Here is a 22,871-nt window from a genome sequence, read left to right on the forward strand (position 1 = left end):
GCGTGGGAGGCTGGCGCACGTATATATCTCCCCCGCCTCACCTTTCAATCTCGCTCCTCTTCTCCACCCGGTCGAACATTTTAGGCTCAACCTGCTCCATTCATTTCGGCAGTTTTCGTTTTCATTTGAATCCATTTAAAACCGTGCGCGATATTCTTCGCGAGTTACGCGCGAGGACGCTTCATTATCATCATCTTGTTGAAAACGCGCTGAATCGTGAGGAAATTTATTACAACGCAGTTATTACGCAAGAAGTTGTTGCAAAAGTCGCGAACTTTGTTTCATCCGCAGGATAAACTGAACCGCGAAAGATTGTTCGATTATCAAGATTTCGACAATCCTAGTTGCAATTGTATATTGTACTCTTTAAAATGAATGTAAAATAAATGCAAATTTGTGCAACTTGTCATTCGAGAATATTTTGAAATCTGCGCATTATGTACGTGCGTATCTGTATCTTACATCTTACATTGCGAATGAATAAGACATCGTTGATTATCGGTACCTACGATCCACGGTCTCCTCAATTAAATCTGATTACCGGAATGTAGATGCGAGGATAACAGCATCGCGCGCCGCATACACAGCTCGATCCGGTTACTTCATTACGCTCGCGATAATATGTGTGCGAAGGCCTTGAGAAGACTCTCACGAATTTCGATCGGCGTTAGATCTAAAACCTGATGTTTTTGAGACGGCCCAGCCGCGTCTCTTCATCTTCTTCCGATTCCCTTTCCTCTCCCGCCTTCTTCTTCTCGTTTCTGGTCTATCCTCTATATATACCTATATAGTAGCCCCCGTGGTAGAAGAGGGGACTGCTGCCCACAAAGAGGCATACAAAAAATTGAGTGGAAAAAATGACGGGCCTCTCGCTACCGTGGTGCGTGATCAGGTGAGGCCCCTTTACCGATGTGCACGCACACCGCGTTCTCTCTCAATAATATCCGCGCCCGAGAACGCGTTCATACACCTTCCCGATCCTGTGCGTGTGCCTCGAGGAGCGAGCGAGAGAGCGAGAAAGAGAGAAAGACGGAGCTCGCGGCTACCGCGAAGAACGAAGAATGGACCTTGCCCGGCTCTCTACGTACGCCTCTTGCGAAATCATCTCTCGGATGTGTGCGCCTCATCGTGCAATATCACGTTCGTGACATTACTCTTCGAAAAGATCTTCGAGGAAAGAATTAGCAGATCGCTGGATCGCGCACGTATTACACATAACGAGTATTCGATGTTTATTATTATAAGAAAATGAGCACATATATATCTAGAGAGTTGGTATACATTTGTGAAGCGCGAAGAGAAGTCTCTTCAGCGTTATTTAATATATAAGAGGAAATTCGTATTGTGGTTGGTGTCATCTCATTTAGAAACGCGCACAAATGATTTTATACCTTTTTTCATTCGATTGCTTCACCCTTTCACTTGAAATTCAGCATTTCAGAGCTATTACAGTTGAAGTTTTTTTTTATTTTGACAGATCAGCCGATAACTGTCAAAAATATTGATCCAGTTTAAAGTATTACAACATATTATTTAAAACATATTGCTTTTACTTTTGTAACATATTATCAGTAATAAAATTTAATTAACAAATGTGCATCTTAAATAATTGTTTTTTTTAAAGAAATTTTAATTAAGCGTTCGTATTGTGGTTGGTGTCATCTCATTTAGAAGCGCGCACAAATGATTTTATGCCTTTTTTCATTCGACTGCTTCACCCTTTCACTTAAAATTCAGCATTTCGGAGCTATCACAGTTTAAGTTTTTTTTTTATTTTGACAGATCAGCTGATAACTGTCAAAAATATTGATGCAGTTTAAAGTATTACAACATATTATTTAAAACATATTGCTTTTACTTCTGTAACATATTATCAATATTAAAATTTAATTAGCAAATGTGCATCTCAAATAACTGTTTTCTTTAAAGAAATTTTAATTAAGCGTTAATTTACTAATTAAATTTTGAAATACTGATTCGTTAAAATAAATAATAATGTGTTATAAATAATACGTTATAATATTTGAACTTTTCGATTATGTTCAATTTTATTCCACTTTACTAAGTACAGTCTGTCTAATATGTAATCGACTTAATAAACTCATTATATAGCCGAATTAATTAATTTCGATATATTTCGAAAATAGAGGAGATTTTTATATTGAAATTTGAGCTTCGCTTCCAGGACGAGGCTGACGAGGTCTGCTACAGTTTCGAAGCGAAGCAAAATAGTGCAACAAATATTGCGCGGCAAGTGAAATTCCACGGCATCATCGAATCGATTCCTAGATCCACGAACGATATTATTCCGCGAATAATTTCCACGGCGCGGTTAACTAGATCCGTGTTGCGGTTTTCCGGCGTTCAGAGGCCTGGTCCGGGAATGACGGGGAAGATGAGGGAACGGCGTCACGAAGCTTGGCCTCAGATATCGATCGGACCGAAGTGGACGATGATGATGCCTGGCAGGAACCGAAGAGGTATGAGGCAAATTGGAGGAAATACCGTGGACAAGAAGAGAGAGGAACTAGATGAGAGGAAGGAGAGAGAACCTGTGTTGCAGAAGTTGCGTGAACGCGACGAACGCAGGCAGTGACGAAGAGAATGAACGGGAAGGCTTGGTGGGAAGGAAGAAGGGGAAAGGGAAGAGAGGAAAGATCGAGGAAGATCATGAGGACGGGTGTTTCAGCGGGAAGAAGAAGAGGAGGATGAAGAGAGCTACGGCGAGAGGCGCCCGAACCGTTGAGGTGAAACGAAATGTTAATGGAAGGAAGAGCGGTCGGGGCATCGATGGATGAAGAAGCAGAAAGACATTGACGATGGAAGATGAAGGCACAACGGAGAGAAACAACATCGTCGTGAGCGCGAATCGCCGCGAACCACCGCGAAGGTGTAACGCGTGAAAGGAAAAACGAAGGACAGGACAACCGAACGAAAACCGCTAATTTCGCCACCATGACGGTTGCGAAATTGCTGACAGGAAGCCAATAAGCGAGATATACCTAGAGAACTTGACTGACAAATGAGTTGAGACAAACGAGAGTCCGAGCGAAAGATTTCTTGATAAGAGGACGGCAGGTGAAATATGTTGCGTAACGTAACGAAACCGTCTTTCGTTTAAATTAAGGTGGAATTAAGGGGATGCTGACCCTCTTCTTGGTTTCTTTCATCGACAATTATTATTTTTATTTAACTCTTTATTGGCTATACAGAATGGAAAATCCTTTACGAGAATTAAAATAGGAGCGAGTCTGGGCTATTATCATTGTTGTGCTTAGATGATTTTAAAATTCACTAGATAAAGATGAGATGAAAATGTGTAAATTTATCTTAGATAAAAGATGAAGATGATTTTATTATAATGTATTTAGATAAAAAAGATAAAATTGTATGGCGATTCATCTATATAAAAATATATTTATATTTTTGTTTATAAGTTTTTATCTCTTACTGCTCAAATTCTGCTATTTAATAAAAATATTTAAGTATTTTCATCTGCTATGATTCTAAACTAAATTATCCAAATATTATTCTAGATAATTTAATAAAGATGACACTTTTTCAGTCTAAGATGCAAATATAGATAATTGTGTATATTTTTTATCTATATAAAAATAAGATGACGCCAATATTTCATCTAGATCATCTATATAATTTTATTAAACCCGAGAAAGTTAAACAGTTTTCTTATCTTTAGATTAGGTTGATCTAATGCAAAAGACCGATAGAGAAAACTGTAATTATTTAGCTTCTTTATTTTTTTCTACACATCTATATATAGCCCAGATTTGTTATTACGAATACTTAAATTCTAGTGAAGGATTTTTCATTCTAGCCAATAAATATTGAAATGAAATTGATCGATAAAACAAACACAGTCAGCATCCCCTTAAGAAGGTAACGAGAGAGAAAGAGACGGAGGCAACTCGGAGCGAGAGAGTAATCCAATTCGATGAAGCGGAGCACCAGTGGCACGCACCTAGAAGAAGGATAAGTCGGTGAGGAAGCTTAATGAAGGAGGGAGACCGAGAAACACGATGATAAAGGAAGAAGCGCGGGACATTAGCGGCGAAGAAAGAGGGTTACCGAGAAGAACGTCGCGGCGAGTTGAAACGTCGGACGAAGAAGGACGAAACGCGCGGTCCAGATGAGGAGGATAAAGTAAGGGGTTACTGAGAGAGAGAGAGGAAGAAGGATCGAGGCAGGATGCTGTGCCGTCACGGTACACTAGCCTCCGGACTTGAATCCCGAGCCCTCCGGCCACGGAGGTGCATAGCTTCATTCAGGAGGCGGTCATCTTTTTCCTTTTCTCCCTGTCTCTCTCTCTCTCTCTTTCTCTGCCCTCTTCGTTCTCGTCGTGGCCGCGTGTCAGGACGCTGCGAGATCGTGTATTCCCCCGGTGGTGGAATGTTCGATAAGGAGGAACGGTAGCGGCGGCCGCAGGACGACGTTAAAGCGTCGTAAAGCGACAACGAGGCAGAGACGCGTTGCATTAAAGGACAAGATCGCGACAGGCAATCGCGATATCGCGAGCGGCTTCGCTCCGATTTCGAGCCGCACGCGGGTTTACGTCGTCGTAATTCGAACATTTCAATCGCAAAGACCGAACTATATATAGCCACTCCTCGCATAAGCGATCGTTAAAATGGGGAAAAAAAAAATGTCAAAAGTTCCTTTTCTAGAAAAATTTCCGAGAAAATATATAGGTACCTACTCTTCTCGATTAAATATCATTAAAACTTGTAAAATATTATTATTATTGAAAAATTTCGTTCTCAGAAGAGATTCCTTTTTAATCCGTGAAAATCAAAAAATTCCTGAGACGAACGAGTTTCGTTGGTTCGTACGAGAGGAATGTTGAAAGTTAGGTCCAATAGGAAGTTTGAGAGACCAGGGGGAAAGAAAGGCATCACACGGAGCAGCAACGAACTCGATTAATCGTAGAAGACATTAGTGAAACGAGCGTGACAGTACCGTTGCGCGAGATGAAGCATAATTCTACTTCCTGTCTTATGGGGGCGTGGTGATTGCGGCAATTTATAAATTCCTGAATTTTTGCCTCTCCATCCCGAACCGAATTTATCCCTCCTTTCCTTCACCTATTCTCATAAACACATCTCTGTATTATATAAGTGATATTAATTAATCGAGAATAAATTGACTATCAATATCTTGTTCATGCAACATAAATAAAGTACATGGGAGACTTCCGTCGTGTGTCCATTCGGGGTACAGTTATTTGTCCAATATTTATACATGTCGAATATATTGATTTATAATTACAATTATTAATGTAGTAATTATGCTGATATATATTTTCTAATTTTCCTTTTTCCCTATAAACTATAATTAGAATTACACGGTGAAAACTGTTATTACAAAGATTCTGCTATTATAATTGCATAGCGTCATATAATTACCTTTGTATATTTGCTAGCCGAGTCCCATTATTACGTAATATCGCTTTTTAAAACCTGTTTCTAGCGGCGAATATATCGTAAACTAGAATAAAATATATATATCCAAGACTCTCTTCAATAATTTCAGCAGAAAGATCTTTCACCTTTCTCTTACCATTTCGTTTTATTTCTTCTATATTTTTGCTATTTTTTCCTCGCACTTCCTTTTTCTCACCTTTTTCTCTTATTCTGTCTTTTCGACGATCTTACTCTTGGAAAGGATATCCGATAAAGAGAAGCGATTATAACGAGAAATTACTACTTTGTAACGTGCCGCGGAGAGCGATTAATCGCGAGGAATCTGCCGGTACCGTTGCATGAAATCTGTATAATTTGTAAACTTTTTTCACCGGCCACAAATGTATAATTTGATTCGGTTTAATCTCTGTCTGGAACGCGACGTAGTCACCGAGTATTTATTACTAGAGGGAAAGCGAGAATAAACACAACAATCTTTAGATCCGATCGGGTTTTTGCAAAATCAAGGAATAAAAGTCACCTTCTTTTGTCATAAATAAATAAAGATACTAATAATTAAAAAAAAAAATACATATATCCGGAATTACTCTTTCTCTGGACGGCACATTCAACTGAAAGATGATGAAGTATTTATCAAAGCATTACTAGCGTTAAAAAATATAGCAGTAGTGAGATAGTTGCAAAAAACTATACAGAGAAACGCACCACGTTAAATTGTTAAAATCGCATTAATTAAAAATGTAGACGAATATTATTTTCGTAATAGTTAAAAGATAATAATTACTCAGTATCATCGATAACGAGCGTCATAGAGATAAATAATGAAATCGCGTTCATAGTCGTACTCCAAAAATACAATTTCCTGAGCACATTATTTTTGGCTTAAATTTCACTAGATAATTCACGAAACAGTTTTTGCTAGGCTTTGCCCGTTTTTCATTACCTACATGTTGATTATAGACGACAATACGAATAATAGATTATTTCAATGGGCATTAAAGAGAACAATGTGTGTTATAAGTTATAATTGAATCACATTATAATTAGCCTCACATTTTTAACAAAACAATAACGACCAGAGTTGACGTGAATTGCATATTGATGCGAATGATCATTTTATTAGCCCGCGTCGTCGACCATGAAGAGATAAGATCGACCGGGCGATTAAGAACCGACCGGATTAGTTATTAACGGCGGAAACCCGAAGCGGTCGTTTCTACGTGGGATTTAGATTTGTTCGTTTACTAATTTCTCGCTAATGAGAGCATCAGCCGTGCCGGCTTGATCGGTCTCCGTTTCTTTAACTCATCATCTTAACGATTATCCTTCTGTCGCTCCTTCCGCTCCTTCCTGGGAACGCCTAACGGGGTTTAGATCTCTTTCTCCGTCTCTCTTATACGTACACACATGCACCAACAGGCGCGAAAAAATTCTTCATTGAGAGATATTTCAGGTAACAGACAGGCGGGAGAGAGAGAGATTGCGGGATTTTCTCGACGCGCCACGTCTCTCGATCCGCGACAAATTAACCCCTTTCGTGTCACATCGCATCTAACGCGGCAAATATATATATATATACGTGCTAATAAACTGGTTTTAATCGTCGATTTCGTATTTTACTCCTGTTTTTCCTGTAAAGCGTCGGACGTGGTATGATTACACTATTCAACAAAAAAAAAATAACCATAACGAGACGATAGTCGTTTCTTACAGCTTTTTGGGTACTGAATATGAATCTGGATTCCAAATGATTTTGTCGCGTCACAATATTGAGAAATTTTTAATTAAAGTTGCAGAAAAGGACTTTTTCACGAACTTTGTTATATTACAGCTACAATATATGACGTGCTAGAGAAGTTTTATTGCAATCAAAATAAAGTATATTGTTAGGACTTTCAATCCTCAAAAAGAATTTTTAATGTCCGTTCTGGTTAATAAGATATCCGTGCTTAAATGCGATGTATTGCGGAAGTTAGTTGTAACTTAATTGACGATTTATAAATAGATTTCAATTATATTTATTTAATCTTAAAGGTTTTTCAGGTCAGTGAATCCAAATTTAAACTGGTGGACTAAATATGGCGGATTTTGACATCTCCCATATTGAGTACTATTTTGAATTTGACAATTTTGATATTGAATTCGTATTCAATAATCTAAAAAATCCTTAAAAACTATTTAGTAAATCGTCAACGATCAAACTGTAAGTCACAGCTAACTTTCGCAACACAGTTCATGTTTAACCATGCAAATCTTATTAATGATAACCGTCATCAAGAATTCCCTTTGAGGATTAAAAATCCTAACAATATACTTTATTTTGATCGCAATAAAACTTTTCCAGCATGTCACGTATTATAGGTATAATACGATAAAGTTCCCCTTTTGGCAATTTTAATTAAAAATTTCTCAAAATTGTGACGTGATGGAGCAATTGGAAATCGGATTCGTATTCAGCATAAAAAAAGTGATAAGAAACGATTAATTTCGTTCCGGTATTCGAAAAAAAGTAATTTTTTGTTGAACAGCGTAATCTGCCCTATTCTATAACCATTCGGTGAATATCATTAAATTTTAACGATTCGCTTTATGGAATGTCGTGTGCGCGTCCTTCGAATCTTCTTCGCTTTCTCTTTTTTTTCGCGATGACGAGCTACGTGTTTGCCGGTAATTATCGCGAAAAGCGCGGAAAGCTGTAAACTTTAACGATTGTCTCTAAACGGCTCGTAAAGCGCGCCGTTAACCAATTTGCGAAACCGAAATCCATCATCGGGGATATAAATCGTGCGAGATACGGACGTCGCGCAGAGGGAATTTAACGACGTGGAGGTCAAGAAATTTTCCAAAGGTCAGATTTCTCTCTATGTGTCCTGTCCGGCTAGTAAAGCCCGCCGCTCTGACGCACAAACCGAAATCTTAAAGCCGCATGAGGATACTGCATCTTTGATAAAAGTTGCAAGAGTTAACCCCCGAATCCTGCGCTCTTGCGCGCAACATTAATGATAAAATGATATCCCGCGCTACAAGATAAAAGTGTCTTTGCGTTGCACAAATCCTAATCAAATATAGAAGTTAAGGAAATCTGTGGATTTCTCTGGAAAATGATATCAATCTGTTATGGTATCTCTGATTATTTCAGTGAATTTTCTGATGGCTCTGTTTCAAACCACTCTCTCGGCTCTCAATCTTGCAATATAGATAAAAGCTATACAATATATACCATCATTATTCGATAGTCGATGCTGTACATATCTAGCCCAGCTCTTACGACCTCTTTCCGACAATTTTTTCAACGAAACTTTAAGTAAGGATTTAATTATATTATTCACATTTTCCAAATTGGAGAAATGTTGATTGTCAGTATTTTGATATTTTAAACTCAAGTGAAACTTTATGGGATCATAAATGACAAGATATTGAAATATAGTTGCATTTGAATACTGTTGGAATTTTTACAATGTAATAAAACAAAATTTTTTATTACAAGGTAAACTTTTATTCTGTGCTCCAGGTATCAAAAATAGTGTATTTGTCAAACTGAGTATGATTTTAAGTAATTTTACCTCGTAAACATCTTTTTTTGTCACAGTAAGAGAAACTGTGATTAAATATTAATCTCTGTGAATGTATTATATAAACAATAACATCTTTATTAATGCCTATTAATTAGATAGAAAAAAATCATTCTGGTGTAATTTGACGTCAAAATGGCGAATCTGTTATATCTGGAGTTCTTAACGGATATTTTATTACTTCTTATATATTCATAGAAATTAAAATTTACGGTTTCTTTTATTTTTGTTAGACAAAAGCATACTGTAAAAGGGTTTTTGAAATGTTCGCCTTAAACACTAAAATGACCACTAAACTCTATTCATAAAATAATCCCCGACGACAAAGTCCGAAGATTCCGAACAGTTTCTCTTTTCCAGGAAGTGAATAAGGGCATTTAATCTCTTTTGACCCTTTCAGGACATATGAATGCACATCTATTATAAATCTACTCCAGCTAAATACGAATAAAAAATTCGGCAATAAATAGAGAAATCGGAAAATATAACTGTACTGTATATTATATAATACTGTACGTAATGATTGAATTATGTAGCACAGTCGGCGATATTTTTCTTGACTGTTTATGATGGAAAATAATATATGAAATTATTATTTTAGCTTCTAAAACTTAGAAAAATGTTCGCGATTAAAATATATCAGAATAAATTTAATATAATAATAATATCGCGAATATATATTATAAAAAAGTACTAATTTTATATCCAAAGTTTCTATATAACAGATGACGAGTTCCATTGATCATATTTATTGAGCTCTCTCGAAAGGGTTGATCGTCGAACATAAAGATAAATTGCGAAAAATCGAATGTGACAGATGGTGAAAAAGAAAGAATAGCAAGAAAAAATGTAACGTTTCTAAATGTCGATTATAAAGACTATAGAATAGACCACGAAATGGAAATGTATCGTAAATTAAAGACACGCAACAACGAGTCGGGAAGAAGATCGAACCATTTGCTAATTTCAGTAGTCTGAAAAGAATAACGGTGTTTCTTACCCTTTTATTATAATATTAATAAAAGGAAAAGCCATTCGCGCGCCAATAACAACGGTGACAGCTAAATAATATCTGTATTCTAAAACTATATTGTTACGTGGCACGTGTCTTGATGGATAATTTTTGATATATTTTTAACTCTAACGCGTCCGCACATAAAGTTTTATTTTTTAATGCTACCGTTTCCATAGGAAATGTAGAGAATATATAGAGAAGACAAAGAATGGATGGGATACGGAAAAACCAACATCATAAAACTATTCTATAAAAGCATTCTTTCGAAGAAAAAAAAATAATAAAAAGAAAAAAAAAGAAAACTGGTTGAAGAAGAAAAGATAACGGGTTAACGCGACAGTGTTAGAGGCAATTTTGAGCAAATATTTTCACGACTAAACGGTAACCTCCTATTCTGCTGTGTTATACACTTGATATATAAAAAATATGAAATATTAATTTCATGCGCGTTGATCGCTTCATTTAAATCAAATGTATCGACTTAGCAACGCGTTGCGGAAGAATTATATAATACACAAGAGTGAAACATCTCCCTCCATATAAAAGAGACATCAAAGAGATATGAAAGGAATATTTTGACTCACCTGCGGATATATCTTGCATTTCTTATTCCGTTATATACGTAATATATATTAAAAATATTAAATATTATTACGAATATTAATATTAAATATGAATATTAATTGCGTGCGCGTTGCGGAAGAACGATCTAAAATATATAAGACACAAGAGGGAAACATCTCCCTCCATATAAAACAGACATCAAAGAGATTTTTTGACTCACCTGCGGACACATCTTGCATTGGTACTTCCTCGGCGGATGCGAGTGCGGTCCGCCGAGATGAGAATTCAGATGCGACGGATGGGAGGGTTTGACGGTGAGAGGTTGAGGAACCACCAGGAGACTTGCGGGTGGACTTCCGCTGCTCGAACCTCCGGCGCCTCGATACTGCTCGTCACCTGCAATCACACGTTCGCGTTCACAACACATTTGCAGGGAATTAGATCGGGTCACCTTGAGCGCGACGTCGCCGAGAGCCTTGTCTGTCTGTGCGCGCGCGACGCAGATATTATCCGACGTTTTAATTACTTTCAATCATACATTAGCAACCTACTTCGATTATAAAAGCAAAGCAGCTCTCCGCGAGGACTGAGAAAAGCAACAGTAATCATCGGCATTTTCCAGACTACTTAATTGAATGTTAATAATAGATTAAGCGCTCCAGATATTATGTGTTATTGATGCACTTTATACAAACGAGATCGTCTCAATAGGTTTTTCCGCTTCGTAATTTGCTCCGTGTTTAAAATATGACGCGAAATACCTTGTATGTCATATAACGCGTCATTGTCCACATCATTAACACTCGGTTTATTATTAGAGTATATAATTAACCCGATAGTAGTCTCTCTCTCTCTCTTTCTCCCTTCAATAGGTATCTTTAAAATCCCACAAGAATATTATACGCAACCTAGACTATTATAGGATGGGACTTATTGTGCGTGTTCGCGAGATGAAGAGTTATCATAATTTATCAGTCGCTATAAAGTACCTAGTTGCGTCCTCTCGCTCATGTTTGTCGCGAGGAAAAAAAATGGTACTCGCAAGCGATCGCGTTCAATACAAAGCGTAATATAGCACAGACGTATATCTATGTGTGTGTATCGAGATGATAATACCGAGACAGAAGCACTATAGATCGAACGGTGTCGACCGTTGCTGACGCAACGCACGGCGTGCAAGGGGCAAGGATCCTGCAGATTGCAAGGACGAGAGTCGATCCTGCGTTACGAGAGTGATCGTCATTAAGCCGACTTCTCGATATCGTTCGTGCATAAATGCACGTATGAATGTATGCAAGTGCGAGCGTGCGAGCACGTTCGCGGTATTCCGCTACTACTTTGCACTCTTACGCATCGACACTCTTGAACGCTCTTTATGCATGCAAAAATATACACCGTCATTCTTTCGGCGCGAGCGTAGATCGCAATTTCTTGAACGCGTCTTGAATTTACCGAGATAACTCTCTTATCCCGAGATAGAGACAACGGCGATGAATAAATATTTCAAATATATATATATAGACAAATTTTGATTTTTCTGGGACATTAAATTTCGAGATATTTATCCTCTTTATTTTAATCCTTTATTCTTATGTTAATAATGTAATTATTATTTCTTTTTATATATGTCATGTATCAGATTTATGCAATAAATGTGAGTTACGAGATTTAAATATATATAAATCTGCCATGTAAAAAGAAATAATCAAAACATTAATATAAAAATAAATCTAATTAAAACATAATTATCCAATAAATTATAATTGAATTTATACATTTTTTGGTATCGTACTAAAAAACATTAATGTCCTGCGCACACCGAATCAATTTCAGCGAAAAATTAATTCTTTCTTTCAAACTGACGTATCTAACCACTCGTGTCTGCTTCTTACTAGCTATTAAAATTTAAATATTAATTTATAAAGATTTTGAAATTTGACTGAGAAGAGTAAAAAATATATGTATCTATATATATCCGTTTAGTATCTCGAGTATTCATGAAATTGGTTTTACATTTTTCTCAAAATTTTTAAAATTATTGCGTCTAAATTCTCATTGCCAGTCTTTTAAAAAAACGCATATATTATCATAAAATCAAATATTAGTCTTCCATTGATAAATCGTGAGGACTTATCAGAAATAGGATTATCATTAAATAGAAATATATGTTTATTGCTTAGTTTACTTTAATGTTCAATCTGGAATTTTAAAATTAATATCATTCGCGCGTTTCGAATCCCTTTTTTACGCGAACATCCTTTTACGAGCAGTAAAATCGGACGGAAACGTTATCGGCGTTAAATAGAGGAAGTTGTAATAAATTGCGTATACTTGATCTGCTTCCTGCCAATAATAGAAAAGTTATCGCTCGACCTTGAACGAGTAAATGTGCCTCAAAAGTGGAACCTCTCACTTGGATACCACTAAGATCTAAGCGCGATTTTACGATTCTTTCAGGCAGGATGTCTGCATTATAATATATTTAAATTTCGATTTACGCACACGCATATTGCATAAATCGGAAATTCGATTTTCGTCACGATTTTTTCTACGAGATATTAATAAATATATCGCGTTGCGAAATGAAAAGAAAGAAAAAAAAAAAGAGAGTGAGAGAAGAAAAAGAGAGAAAAACCTAATGCACACCGCGTCATTAATGACTTCATAATTTATTAATAGCTCCTTTACTGCTCTTCACGCGCTTCGTGCGCATCTTCGCTCGTTAAGTTTAGTTCAGAAGCGAGGACCCTTCTCTCTTACAAGGACGGGGGGCATCCTGTGACTTTTACGACAATGCATGAGCATGTTCGGCGGAGTACATATGTAGGCGGTAGAAGACGCGCTTCTCTAAAGCAACCCACGCGAGTCAATTTCGCTCAGAGAACCAATGTCGGACACGTAAAGAATATATATACTCTCGCGCGTTTTCGATATTACGTGTAAATTATTGATTCGCGAGTAATCCGATCGAGTAGATAAAGCGGTAAACATTGTCGCTATTTCATTCATTTAATTTAAAAATTAAGAATGAAAAATGTATAGTTTTTTTTTATAAAATGTATATTATATGCTTTTTACTTATGCATGCTAGAAAATATCCATATAGTTTATATCCATTCCAGAGTAATATTAATTAATGACAACCCTCAAATCGATATTCATGCAAGGACAAATCTAATATAGATGTTTACTTCGAACTAGTGGGACATCAATTTATGCACACAATAAATTTGATATACATATAATTACTAGTATCATATTATAACATGATATTATTAAACATAAATAGAAAGAGAGAATTTTATACTTTTTTATATATAATTGAGAAGTATTATTTAAATGATTTCCTTAATGATTATATCTTCATTACTCTAGATCGGAATGATTAAGTGAATCAATGTTTGCGCGGAATCGAAGATAATCGAGTGATATTGTTGCAACATAATGAGAATCGAGTAACAAGTATAATATCGAGCACAGCATCAAAGTTCAAGGCACACAAACGTATGCTATACTTAAAGGCAGTGCAATTAGAATAATTTTACCGATAAAGAAAAGAACGTCAGAGAGTTATGTAACATTTAAAAAATTTTATTTCAAGAATCGGCGCGATATTTCAGCGTTTCATTGTAATCATATATTTCTATCGCGATATCTCTGATGGTATTTTATACGATTCTCTGAGCAACCTTCTGTTTAGCTTAATTCGTTCAGCGTGTGATGTTATGTAATCGATATAAGTTACATATATACCGATCTAATCCTTAATCAGACATGCGATCCAGGTGAAAACAGGTGCCATTTCCGAGTTTATGCAAGTTTCATTCGCTATTATTATGGATTTATCTACTTATTAGCATTGTATCACTCATTCCACCTAGTAATTTGCTAGCTGCTTGCTTCTCACGTGTCGAGTGTTGCATTCGTATCGAAATAAAAAAATATTCCCTTCTTTACGACTGCGTGCGTCACATTCGTTATCTAGCTTTGCTAAAATTTGCGAATGTTAATTATATTGCGGGCGATTACAGATTTAAATGATACCTCGAAATTTCGTCATAGGATATGCCGCTCGCACGTGGATTCATTTTATTAAATTCGCACTAAAATAAATTTTAATTTAAATTAAACACGCATCACCATTGACCGAATTCTTTAAGACACAAGAATAGACTCGCAGCTGTTGTTTGACGTCAGATACTTAATTGCGGAAGACTGCGTGCGGTTCGTTTCCCAATATAGGTATGATATTTTTTTTATTCTCGCGTCTTCTCGCGATGTTTCCGCGGCGCTCTTTTCGTCTAATCGATCAATCTCGGGAGATTGCATATATATGTATTACATGTGCACGTACGTAACGTTCTCCTCGCGGCATAACTAATTGATCTTTCCAGCCGCGCGCTTGAACCCGATAATTACCATTTACATACGTGATCTCGTGCGCGAGAGTCGCGACAATCTTTGGCCGTAACACCGGACGAAGAGGCCACCGCCTCTCCTTCGAGAGATCACCGTTTGCCGGTGCGTGCGACACACATTCGCCTCGTCAGGGAAAAATGCAAGAAATTATACTTGGCGTAGGCTTCAGGTGCAACGCTATATAAAATGCGCGATTGCCGAAGCCCAGCTCCACACTGGCGGCGTATATGAAAATAAGGATAAAAGTGAAAATGCAAATGGAACTGGACGAAGGCTAGTGTGTTTAGCAGCGCGGCTTTGCGCTCTCATTCGTGGAAATCTACCTCTCTTCGCGTATAATTCATATATAATCTGCGCACGATCCATTATAATGGATCTTGGTCTTGGAAAGTTTTGTCAATTTACCGCGTAATATTGGCCCTATTTTTTTATTCTATTACATATATTTAATATGAAGGATAGATCAAAGTCAGCTTGGAAAAAAATTCAAGACAAATTTCAATATCCAAATAAATAAGTTCTTAGAAGATTTATATAACAAACAACAAAACTACGTAACTTCATTTTATGCCCGGCTATACGTATTATAGAGAGAATGAGAAAGCATTTTTTCGCGAGAAATAGAAAAATCGAATATTAATTCAATTTTTTTTTTTTTTTGGCACACGTGTGTAGAAGAGGATCCATCTTACTCTCTCGGTGTTTGAAAGTCGCGGCTTAACGCAACATTTGTCACGATGATAAGCGTAGAGATGTCAAAATATTTTTCCCGATCGCGGGCATCGGGCGATAATAATATATTTTCGTGTGACGTTCGCGCGTTGAATTTCATATGAACGTATTTTCACGCACACGTGGTCCAGCCTGGACAAGACAGACAAGCGCGAGCTCGCGCGCGCGCTTAAACCATTTCCATCTACGTGCTACGGACACGCGTGCGCGCGACACACGCACGCACATTCGTGACGAGAGCGTTAATGACGTATGACGCCACACACCTCCCGGCGTTATTTGCGGTGCGTAATTTTAATGGAATTATCGCGTCTCTTTCGGCATCTACGCGAATAAAAACTGTTTTCCTCACGTCGCGCGTACATACGACCATTTTTTTAGATTAACTTGACTAACGGATTGTGACAGTCTGTATGTTTCACTTTGCTTCTCTACAGGATCATTTAAGCTTTTTGTCCCCCTCGATTTGCCTTGATTTTCTATAAATTTTTATTATATTTATTTGATACGCGAGAAATATCTAATGAGAGAAATCTATTGTACGTATATGTAAATTTACGTAAGATTAGAAGCATATTCAATCTTGAAACTTATAAGCATATAACACTCTGCATATAAGATGAGTAATACAATAGATTGTGTAAAGTGTTTTTTTCTCTCTTTAGTGTTGCTCGTATGAAATAACTAGACATATCAATTAATATTTTTATAAATAAATATTGAAGATTAATAATCTTTTATTCACGTAAAAGTTCTCTTGACTAAATAGATTTAGATTAACAAAAAATAAGCTAAATACTTATTCAATTTTAAATCCTGCAATAATCATAATTATTATCAGAAGAAAAAATGATTTAAAAAACCAAAATAATAGAAAAAAAAGTTTTAAAAATACCGAGTCTCTTTTAAATAACGAAGAGTTGAAATTGTGCAAAAGTCGACCGACCGGTCCTTTTTCCTCTCGGCTTGCGGGAAGCGCGATTAATAATAATCGTGGGAGCGAGGCAATTATATTCATTGTAACACATTTAATTGTTTATCAGCCGCGTCATATATACAAAGTATGACGCAGAAATTCAAACAAGCCTCGACAAATCGGCGTGCTCGACAGTTCAGTAAGGGAAAAAGTGGAATAAAAATCTTTGATGTGATAATATACAGCACAAACTGCGCCGCGAAAGTGAATTCATTGGTTAAATTTTTAATCTAAATTCTTTGAGACAAGCTTCACGACACTAATAAGAACACACGAGGCAAAAAATAAATAAGAATATATTGATACAGCTAATTACACTTTTTTTTTATTTAGAAAACACGAGTCTACTCTTTATAAAATAAAATTTTATAGAATAATGAATTTTCTAAAGTTTTAATCTACTTTTAATAAGTGACGATAAAAATATATTGAATAATATCTTTTTACCGTCTTTTATTTCTAAAAATATAAAACTGCAGATTATAATGACGAAACATTTTTAATGATTGTGCAGAAAAAAAGTGCAAACTTAAGTCCACGTGGACTTAAATCCACGTGTTATTATCGCGCGACTCATTCGGGTCTCGCCGCAACAATCGTAAGTGCATCCACGTCGTGTCGTGGCCTGCACTTGTCTCGACCAGTCAGTCCTTCATGCATATTCATCGATCGTTCGCGCGATCGTCGCGGATCGATCCTGACGTCATGCCCAGAGTCGAGAGGATCAAGGATCCTGTCTCCGCTCTCTGCATCAATATTGCACCGCAAAGAATATGCATCTTCATCTCGTTCTTTCAGATTTCTTTTCTCGCGTGATTTTCACTCTATCGTTAACGCGTTTAGGCCTAATTTCACGGTCACGATACTTAAATCGGCAGAATAAAAAAAAAAGGAATAAAAAATATAGAATAAAAAAATATATATATATATACACCGGATCGAAGTGTTTGTGGGCGTGCGAGTTGTACGTGTATGAAATACAGATCTATTTCTATGTGTGCATGCACACACACACATTGCAGTCTTCCCTGATTATATTTATATTTACATACATCTGTATGTACGTATTTGGAACTATTTGTGGTATTACGCGGTTTCATATATAGGTGGACGCTAATGTTGAGGTCGGTAGTAAATTATGCAAATAACTCTGCTGGAAATGTCAGTGGTTGCGAACGACGATGGTCGATCCATCGACTTGCAACCTGGGGCCGATCGTCCAACGAGCGAACCGTGAACGGGATAGAGAAAGGGAAAAGCGCGAGAAGGAAAGACGAGGCAGAAAGGAAACGACGAATGAAATTATAAGACCGTGGAGGAAGGGAGATGTAAGGACGCGCGTTGAATGTGACTAATATAAAGTGAAGCGATGGACGGATGCGCAAGAGAGTGCAAGAGATGCACGCGCGAACGCTATAATCACGAACTGATACGTATTCCGATAAAAACAAATTCGCTTCTTCACGCTTAAGCGCATTATCTCTACTTTGTATTATTACGTTCATTTATTTTGCACAAATCATCGATCTCGAATAAACGCGTGTATTATAAATATTTTACGCTGACGTATATACGTGACGATGCAAATTTATAGGAAATGGCTTTATAACGCGATAAAGAACTGCGTATCTCGGTAATCTAAGACTACGATTATCGATTTAGATATGGATAGTATCGAGAGAAAAAAATGGATAATTTAACAAGTTTTTCGAGAAAGTTTTTACAATAAGAGCGATTCTTGTCTTGTAATGGAACAACAAGTTCGACAAATGATGGAAGGGGATCCTTTGCATTCAAATAGAGTCAGCCTGCAACCTGGTTAACTGTATCCGGGATTATTGAATCTCTTGTTTGCGTAGTGCGGTTTATTTCTGCTTCTTTGTAAACCTCAATCGCGCTACGAGATATCATCGATAGCACGTAGAGCGGAACGATAATAATACGTTTGATACACAAATGTATTTGATTCAATGTGTACATACACGCTTTAATCCTTTCGTGTCCAACAGGAAATATATATGTTCCACTTATGACTCTTCTTCGGAAGTTCAATCAGACGCTTCTTCCACTTCATTTCTCTTCCGCGCGGCGAAAAAAAATTATTAAAAGAAAAGAATTTTTAAATTGTCAAAAAAGAAAATTAATGCGTGAGAAGTATCATATGATATTATATTTCTTTTTTACATTAAGAGTTGTAGATTAATTTCTATTCTCTCTCTCTCTCTCTCCTCATGCTACACAAGCTGAAAGCTAAAGTGGCATGAAAGCTCTTTGCATCATTCAAAGCTTAACTATAATTTAATTTACTTTACGATCGAAAAACATCGCTTTAAAATCAACAGATAATCGATATATGGTAAATAATTGCGCGCAAATAAACCTTTTATATAAAGTAATAATAATTATAATAAATATTATATAAATATCATGTTTGTGACGCGCATACATCTCGACGTGTATAAAATAATTGCTTAGTAATACATCAACGTTTCCTCACGCGATGCAAATAAATGAAAACGTGTACATTTTGGTCGATGAGTCGCCAACTCGCGCATAGACCGAGTCATTATTTTGACTTAAAAGATTCGGAGACGGAATGACGGCCAAAATAGAAGTCGAATGCAGTTCTGGAGGTCACACCGCGTTTAGTAAGTCCGCCCGCCAACATTAAACTGCCATTGTGATCCGTATGTATATTTGTACATGTCAAACCGGTCTGGAGAATAATTCTTAATCTTCGGGAGCAGATCGATCGAAACTTATATGTATATATGTATATACAAATAAGTGTCTGCATGTGGTCGTTATTTTCGAATAATTTCATCACGCGTATATAACCGGTTGAAAAAGAAGCAACAGAATGCAACTTCTCTCATCAGACGCAATTTTTAAAACCCGTCCTATTATATGCGTCGTTCAGCAGACATAATTCTAAAGTTCGATCTGTAATTGTTTGTTTCTAAGTCGCCTTTTGCCAGGAGAATAAATGAGATGTACTACTTGTTATCGTCTCTCAAAAGCGATCAATCACGATTGCATCTCATAATAACAACTGATTAATGGCGAGAACAGAAAATTTAATATCACTTAGATCCGATAGAGCAACACACGATATTTATAGTTTACAGCTCTCGTAATTTCACTTCTTCACACGTGTGAAGAATTTTTTCCTAGATTAATATTTTGTTCACTCGATGAATTTCAAGCGAGTTATGAAATTCGCAAGCTTAAACCGACGATGAGTATTAGCAGTACTCAAGAAGATAATATTTTTGCTCATCGAGTCCGTCGCTTCTTTTTCTACGTGTTATGTAGACACGGTGATTTCATTGACGTCAAACATACCGTTCTAAACGGACGGATAATAAAAAATAAATCGGCAAGCGGAATTATTGACGAGCGTGACGATATCGATTACTACTCGGTGCGAAAGGACGCAGGGACAGCTTTTGGGGTGGTGAAGGTTAAAAGCGCGTAACGTTGATAATAATACGCGACAATAACGGAGAGGGGATGACTGATGAGTGGCGGGATTAATTTTCGGTTTGCGAACGTAAAATCCATTTGCTAATCGCGTGTGCCATCCGCGAATATATATATATATATATATATATACGACGGGACCGTTGTTATTTCGACAAACCGTCCGTCTATTCCTCGACTGTTGCGAACAAACCGTCGGAGAGACTCGTGCGTTTATTTTAATTTACAGCGACCTTTCTTCCACCGTCGTATAAAAGCTCATTTATCGCCGTCGATATATCGACGTGACACTTATATTATTGACATTAAAGAAACGTCGTTAGCCCGTCAGTTTTATATACGTATTAAATGAATCAATTTGGCGTTACAAATCCCGTTACATCATATCAGATATATATAAAACATTACGATCGAATCGCGAACGGCCACGTATCGTCGCGAGATCGTTTCAGTATATCGAGGGCGTTTCCATGAAAGCGCGAATCAACTCATTCCTGATCGATGGCACGTTACAACGGACGGAGGTATATAATAAAATCCGCAGTACGACGCCGTAAAATGCGCGAACACGAAGGGAGACTTTACTCATGGTAAAATCTCCGGGAAACCGCACACGCGCGCGCGGAAGAAAAACGAGAGTGAAAAAACCATAAAAACACCTGAAGCACTTGATCGTGGAAACTAGACGATCGCTAGACGGCGAGATTCTATATGAAAGTCGGCGTCGCCGCCGTCTGACGTTTTCGAAAACCATACAGATCGGATGTCTGAGACATCAGAGAAAGTAGACACATTACTTTGCGTGCTTAAATCGCGACTTTTAGCCATTTTTTTCCTTTTAGTGACAAATGTCAGGTCAGGAAGCTTCGAATTTATAATTCATTGTAAATGGAAGGCTTTTAAAAAAGTAACCTTTAGAAACGGAAATGAGTAACGTTATCTAATCTGAATTTCATGAGAAATAATTCGCTTTCTCATCAATTCTACAATAAACCATCGTTAAATCAATCGATATATCTAATTAAATTAATCGACACGTATAATTAAATATATTTTTGATACAAAATATATCGAGTATCCTGAGTTGCCTATACAGGATCATCGACATTGTCTAACATAGAGAAAGCGCGGGCCTTCTGAAGGGCCTCGCAAGGCAAAAGTCGTCTGGCAGTGACCGGAAAGGACTATTTTGATTGTCGGTGAACTTTTTGCTCCGAATAAAAAAAAACCGTAAAATATGGCAGCTAGACGAGAGATGACCATCTTTTCTAAGAATTCGCACCCACGCGTAGAGCTACCCTTTTTCTCCTCCCGTTCGTCTCCCTTTCTTCCCTGCTCTCCATGGACACGGAAGACTCCAACTTTTAATTGACCTCGAACTCTTCGACACGTTGTAACCCGTGTCGGGAGCACGTTGTAACCGAGTTCCAGCCGCGTTCCGACACGTTTCTCGTCCTGCATTTGCACAACGTGCTTTGATTCCGTACCGGGAATAAATGGGACTAATTGAATCTCCCCGCTTATTCGTAAAATATCACAATTTTTGGAGATCCCTCAATATTCCGCAGCTATGTATGCATTATACGTTTCGAAATTATTCTTCCTTCCGACCGCTATTCTTTGCGACAATTATTATCATTTAATCGAAAAGCATAATTATACATATATATATATATAGATTTCGATTGTCCATTACTTTTCATTCTTTTCTCATAAATTAACTTTTCTCGAAATGTTATTTTACTAACAATGGAAGAATAATTCTTCGTGTCTTCCGTCTTTCCTCGATGTTAATAAAGTAAAGTCATAAGTCAAGTTTTCGTATGACATTAATACATTACTATTATTGTGGAATAAAGGACTGCGTCGCTTTAAAGAAACTTGAAGAATGAGATGTCACGTGCTCATCTACATACACACACACACACACACATTTGACAGAACACGCGGTCCGATTTCTGTGCATGACTGTTTACGTGGAAACGTCGGATCGACCTGTTTACGAGGCGATTCTACCCCTTCGAACATAAACGGTACTCCGTTTCCTCGTATATTTGCACGTACGAGAAGAAATAGGAGTTTGCGAGTAGGAAAGTAGATAGAGAGCAATCGTTATTAAAGAAGAATAGTATTTGCGCGCGGAAAAATATTTTAACAATTTATATATTGCAAAATAATACACCAGGGGACGAGAAAATTGTTACGAAAATACTCTTAATCTTAATATTGTAGAAAATTCCATCAATCCGTCTTCGAGAAACGGAAGTCCAAGTCGCTTTATGATCCCGTTAAGATTAGCGACTAATTCGATCGTTTCCCCAACGAGATTTTCAGGTAGGAAATTATTTCTCAATAATTACAGAATAATCAAGAAATCATAGGCGAGTGAAAGCTGCGTGTTGCATTAAATATATTCTCTTACGTCAGGCGAGTCGTTTCAAATCGGGAGTGAAGAAAATTGCCGTCTCACAATTTGGTCATCCATGTGAGATACTCGATGATCATTAGAGTCATTCACTATGGAAGCGCGTTAATATTTAGAAGGAGAGAAAAGACGTCTAGATGCAACGAGGGCACAATCTTCTCCTAACTCTTCCATAACAATTAATTTAGCTTTTAACTAAGAGCACTTGAAAGTCATGTTTCTAATAAGTCATTTCTTTAAAGAGAAG

General features: G+C 37.0%; 1 protein-coding gene across 3 annotated transcripts in view; it reads right to left on the reverse strand.

Moving 5' to 3' along the window:
- The window catches only part of LOC114941639 (zinc finger protein rotund), a 153,369-nt gene that overhangs the window by 48,671 nt on the left and 81,827 nt on the right, over window positions 1-22,871 (reverse strand). For all 3 annotated transcript variants that reach the window (XM_029316699.2, XM_029316691.2, XM_029316684.2), the window contains exon 5: window positions 10,810-10,985. In XM_029316699.2, coding sequence (XP_029172532.1) covers window positions 10,810-10,985 — 176 coding nt within the window. The remainder of the gene's footprint in view (window positions 1-10,809; window positions 10,986-22,871) is intronic.

The sequence above is a fragment of the Nylanderia fulva genome, unplaced genomic scaffold (genome assembly GCF_048542155.1).
Source record: "Nylanderia fulva isolate GAGA-0341 unplaced genomic scaffold, ASM4854215v1 Scaffold6, whole genome shotgun sequence".
NCBI classification, from domain to species: domain Eukaryota; kingdom Metazoa; phylum Arthropoda; class Insecta; order Hymenoptera; family Formicidae; genus Nylanderia; species Nylanderia fulva.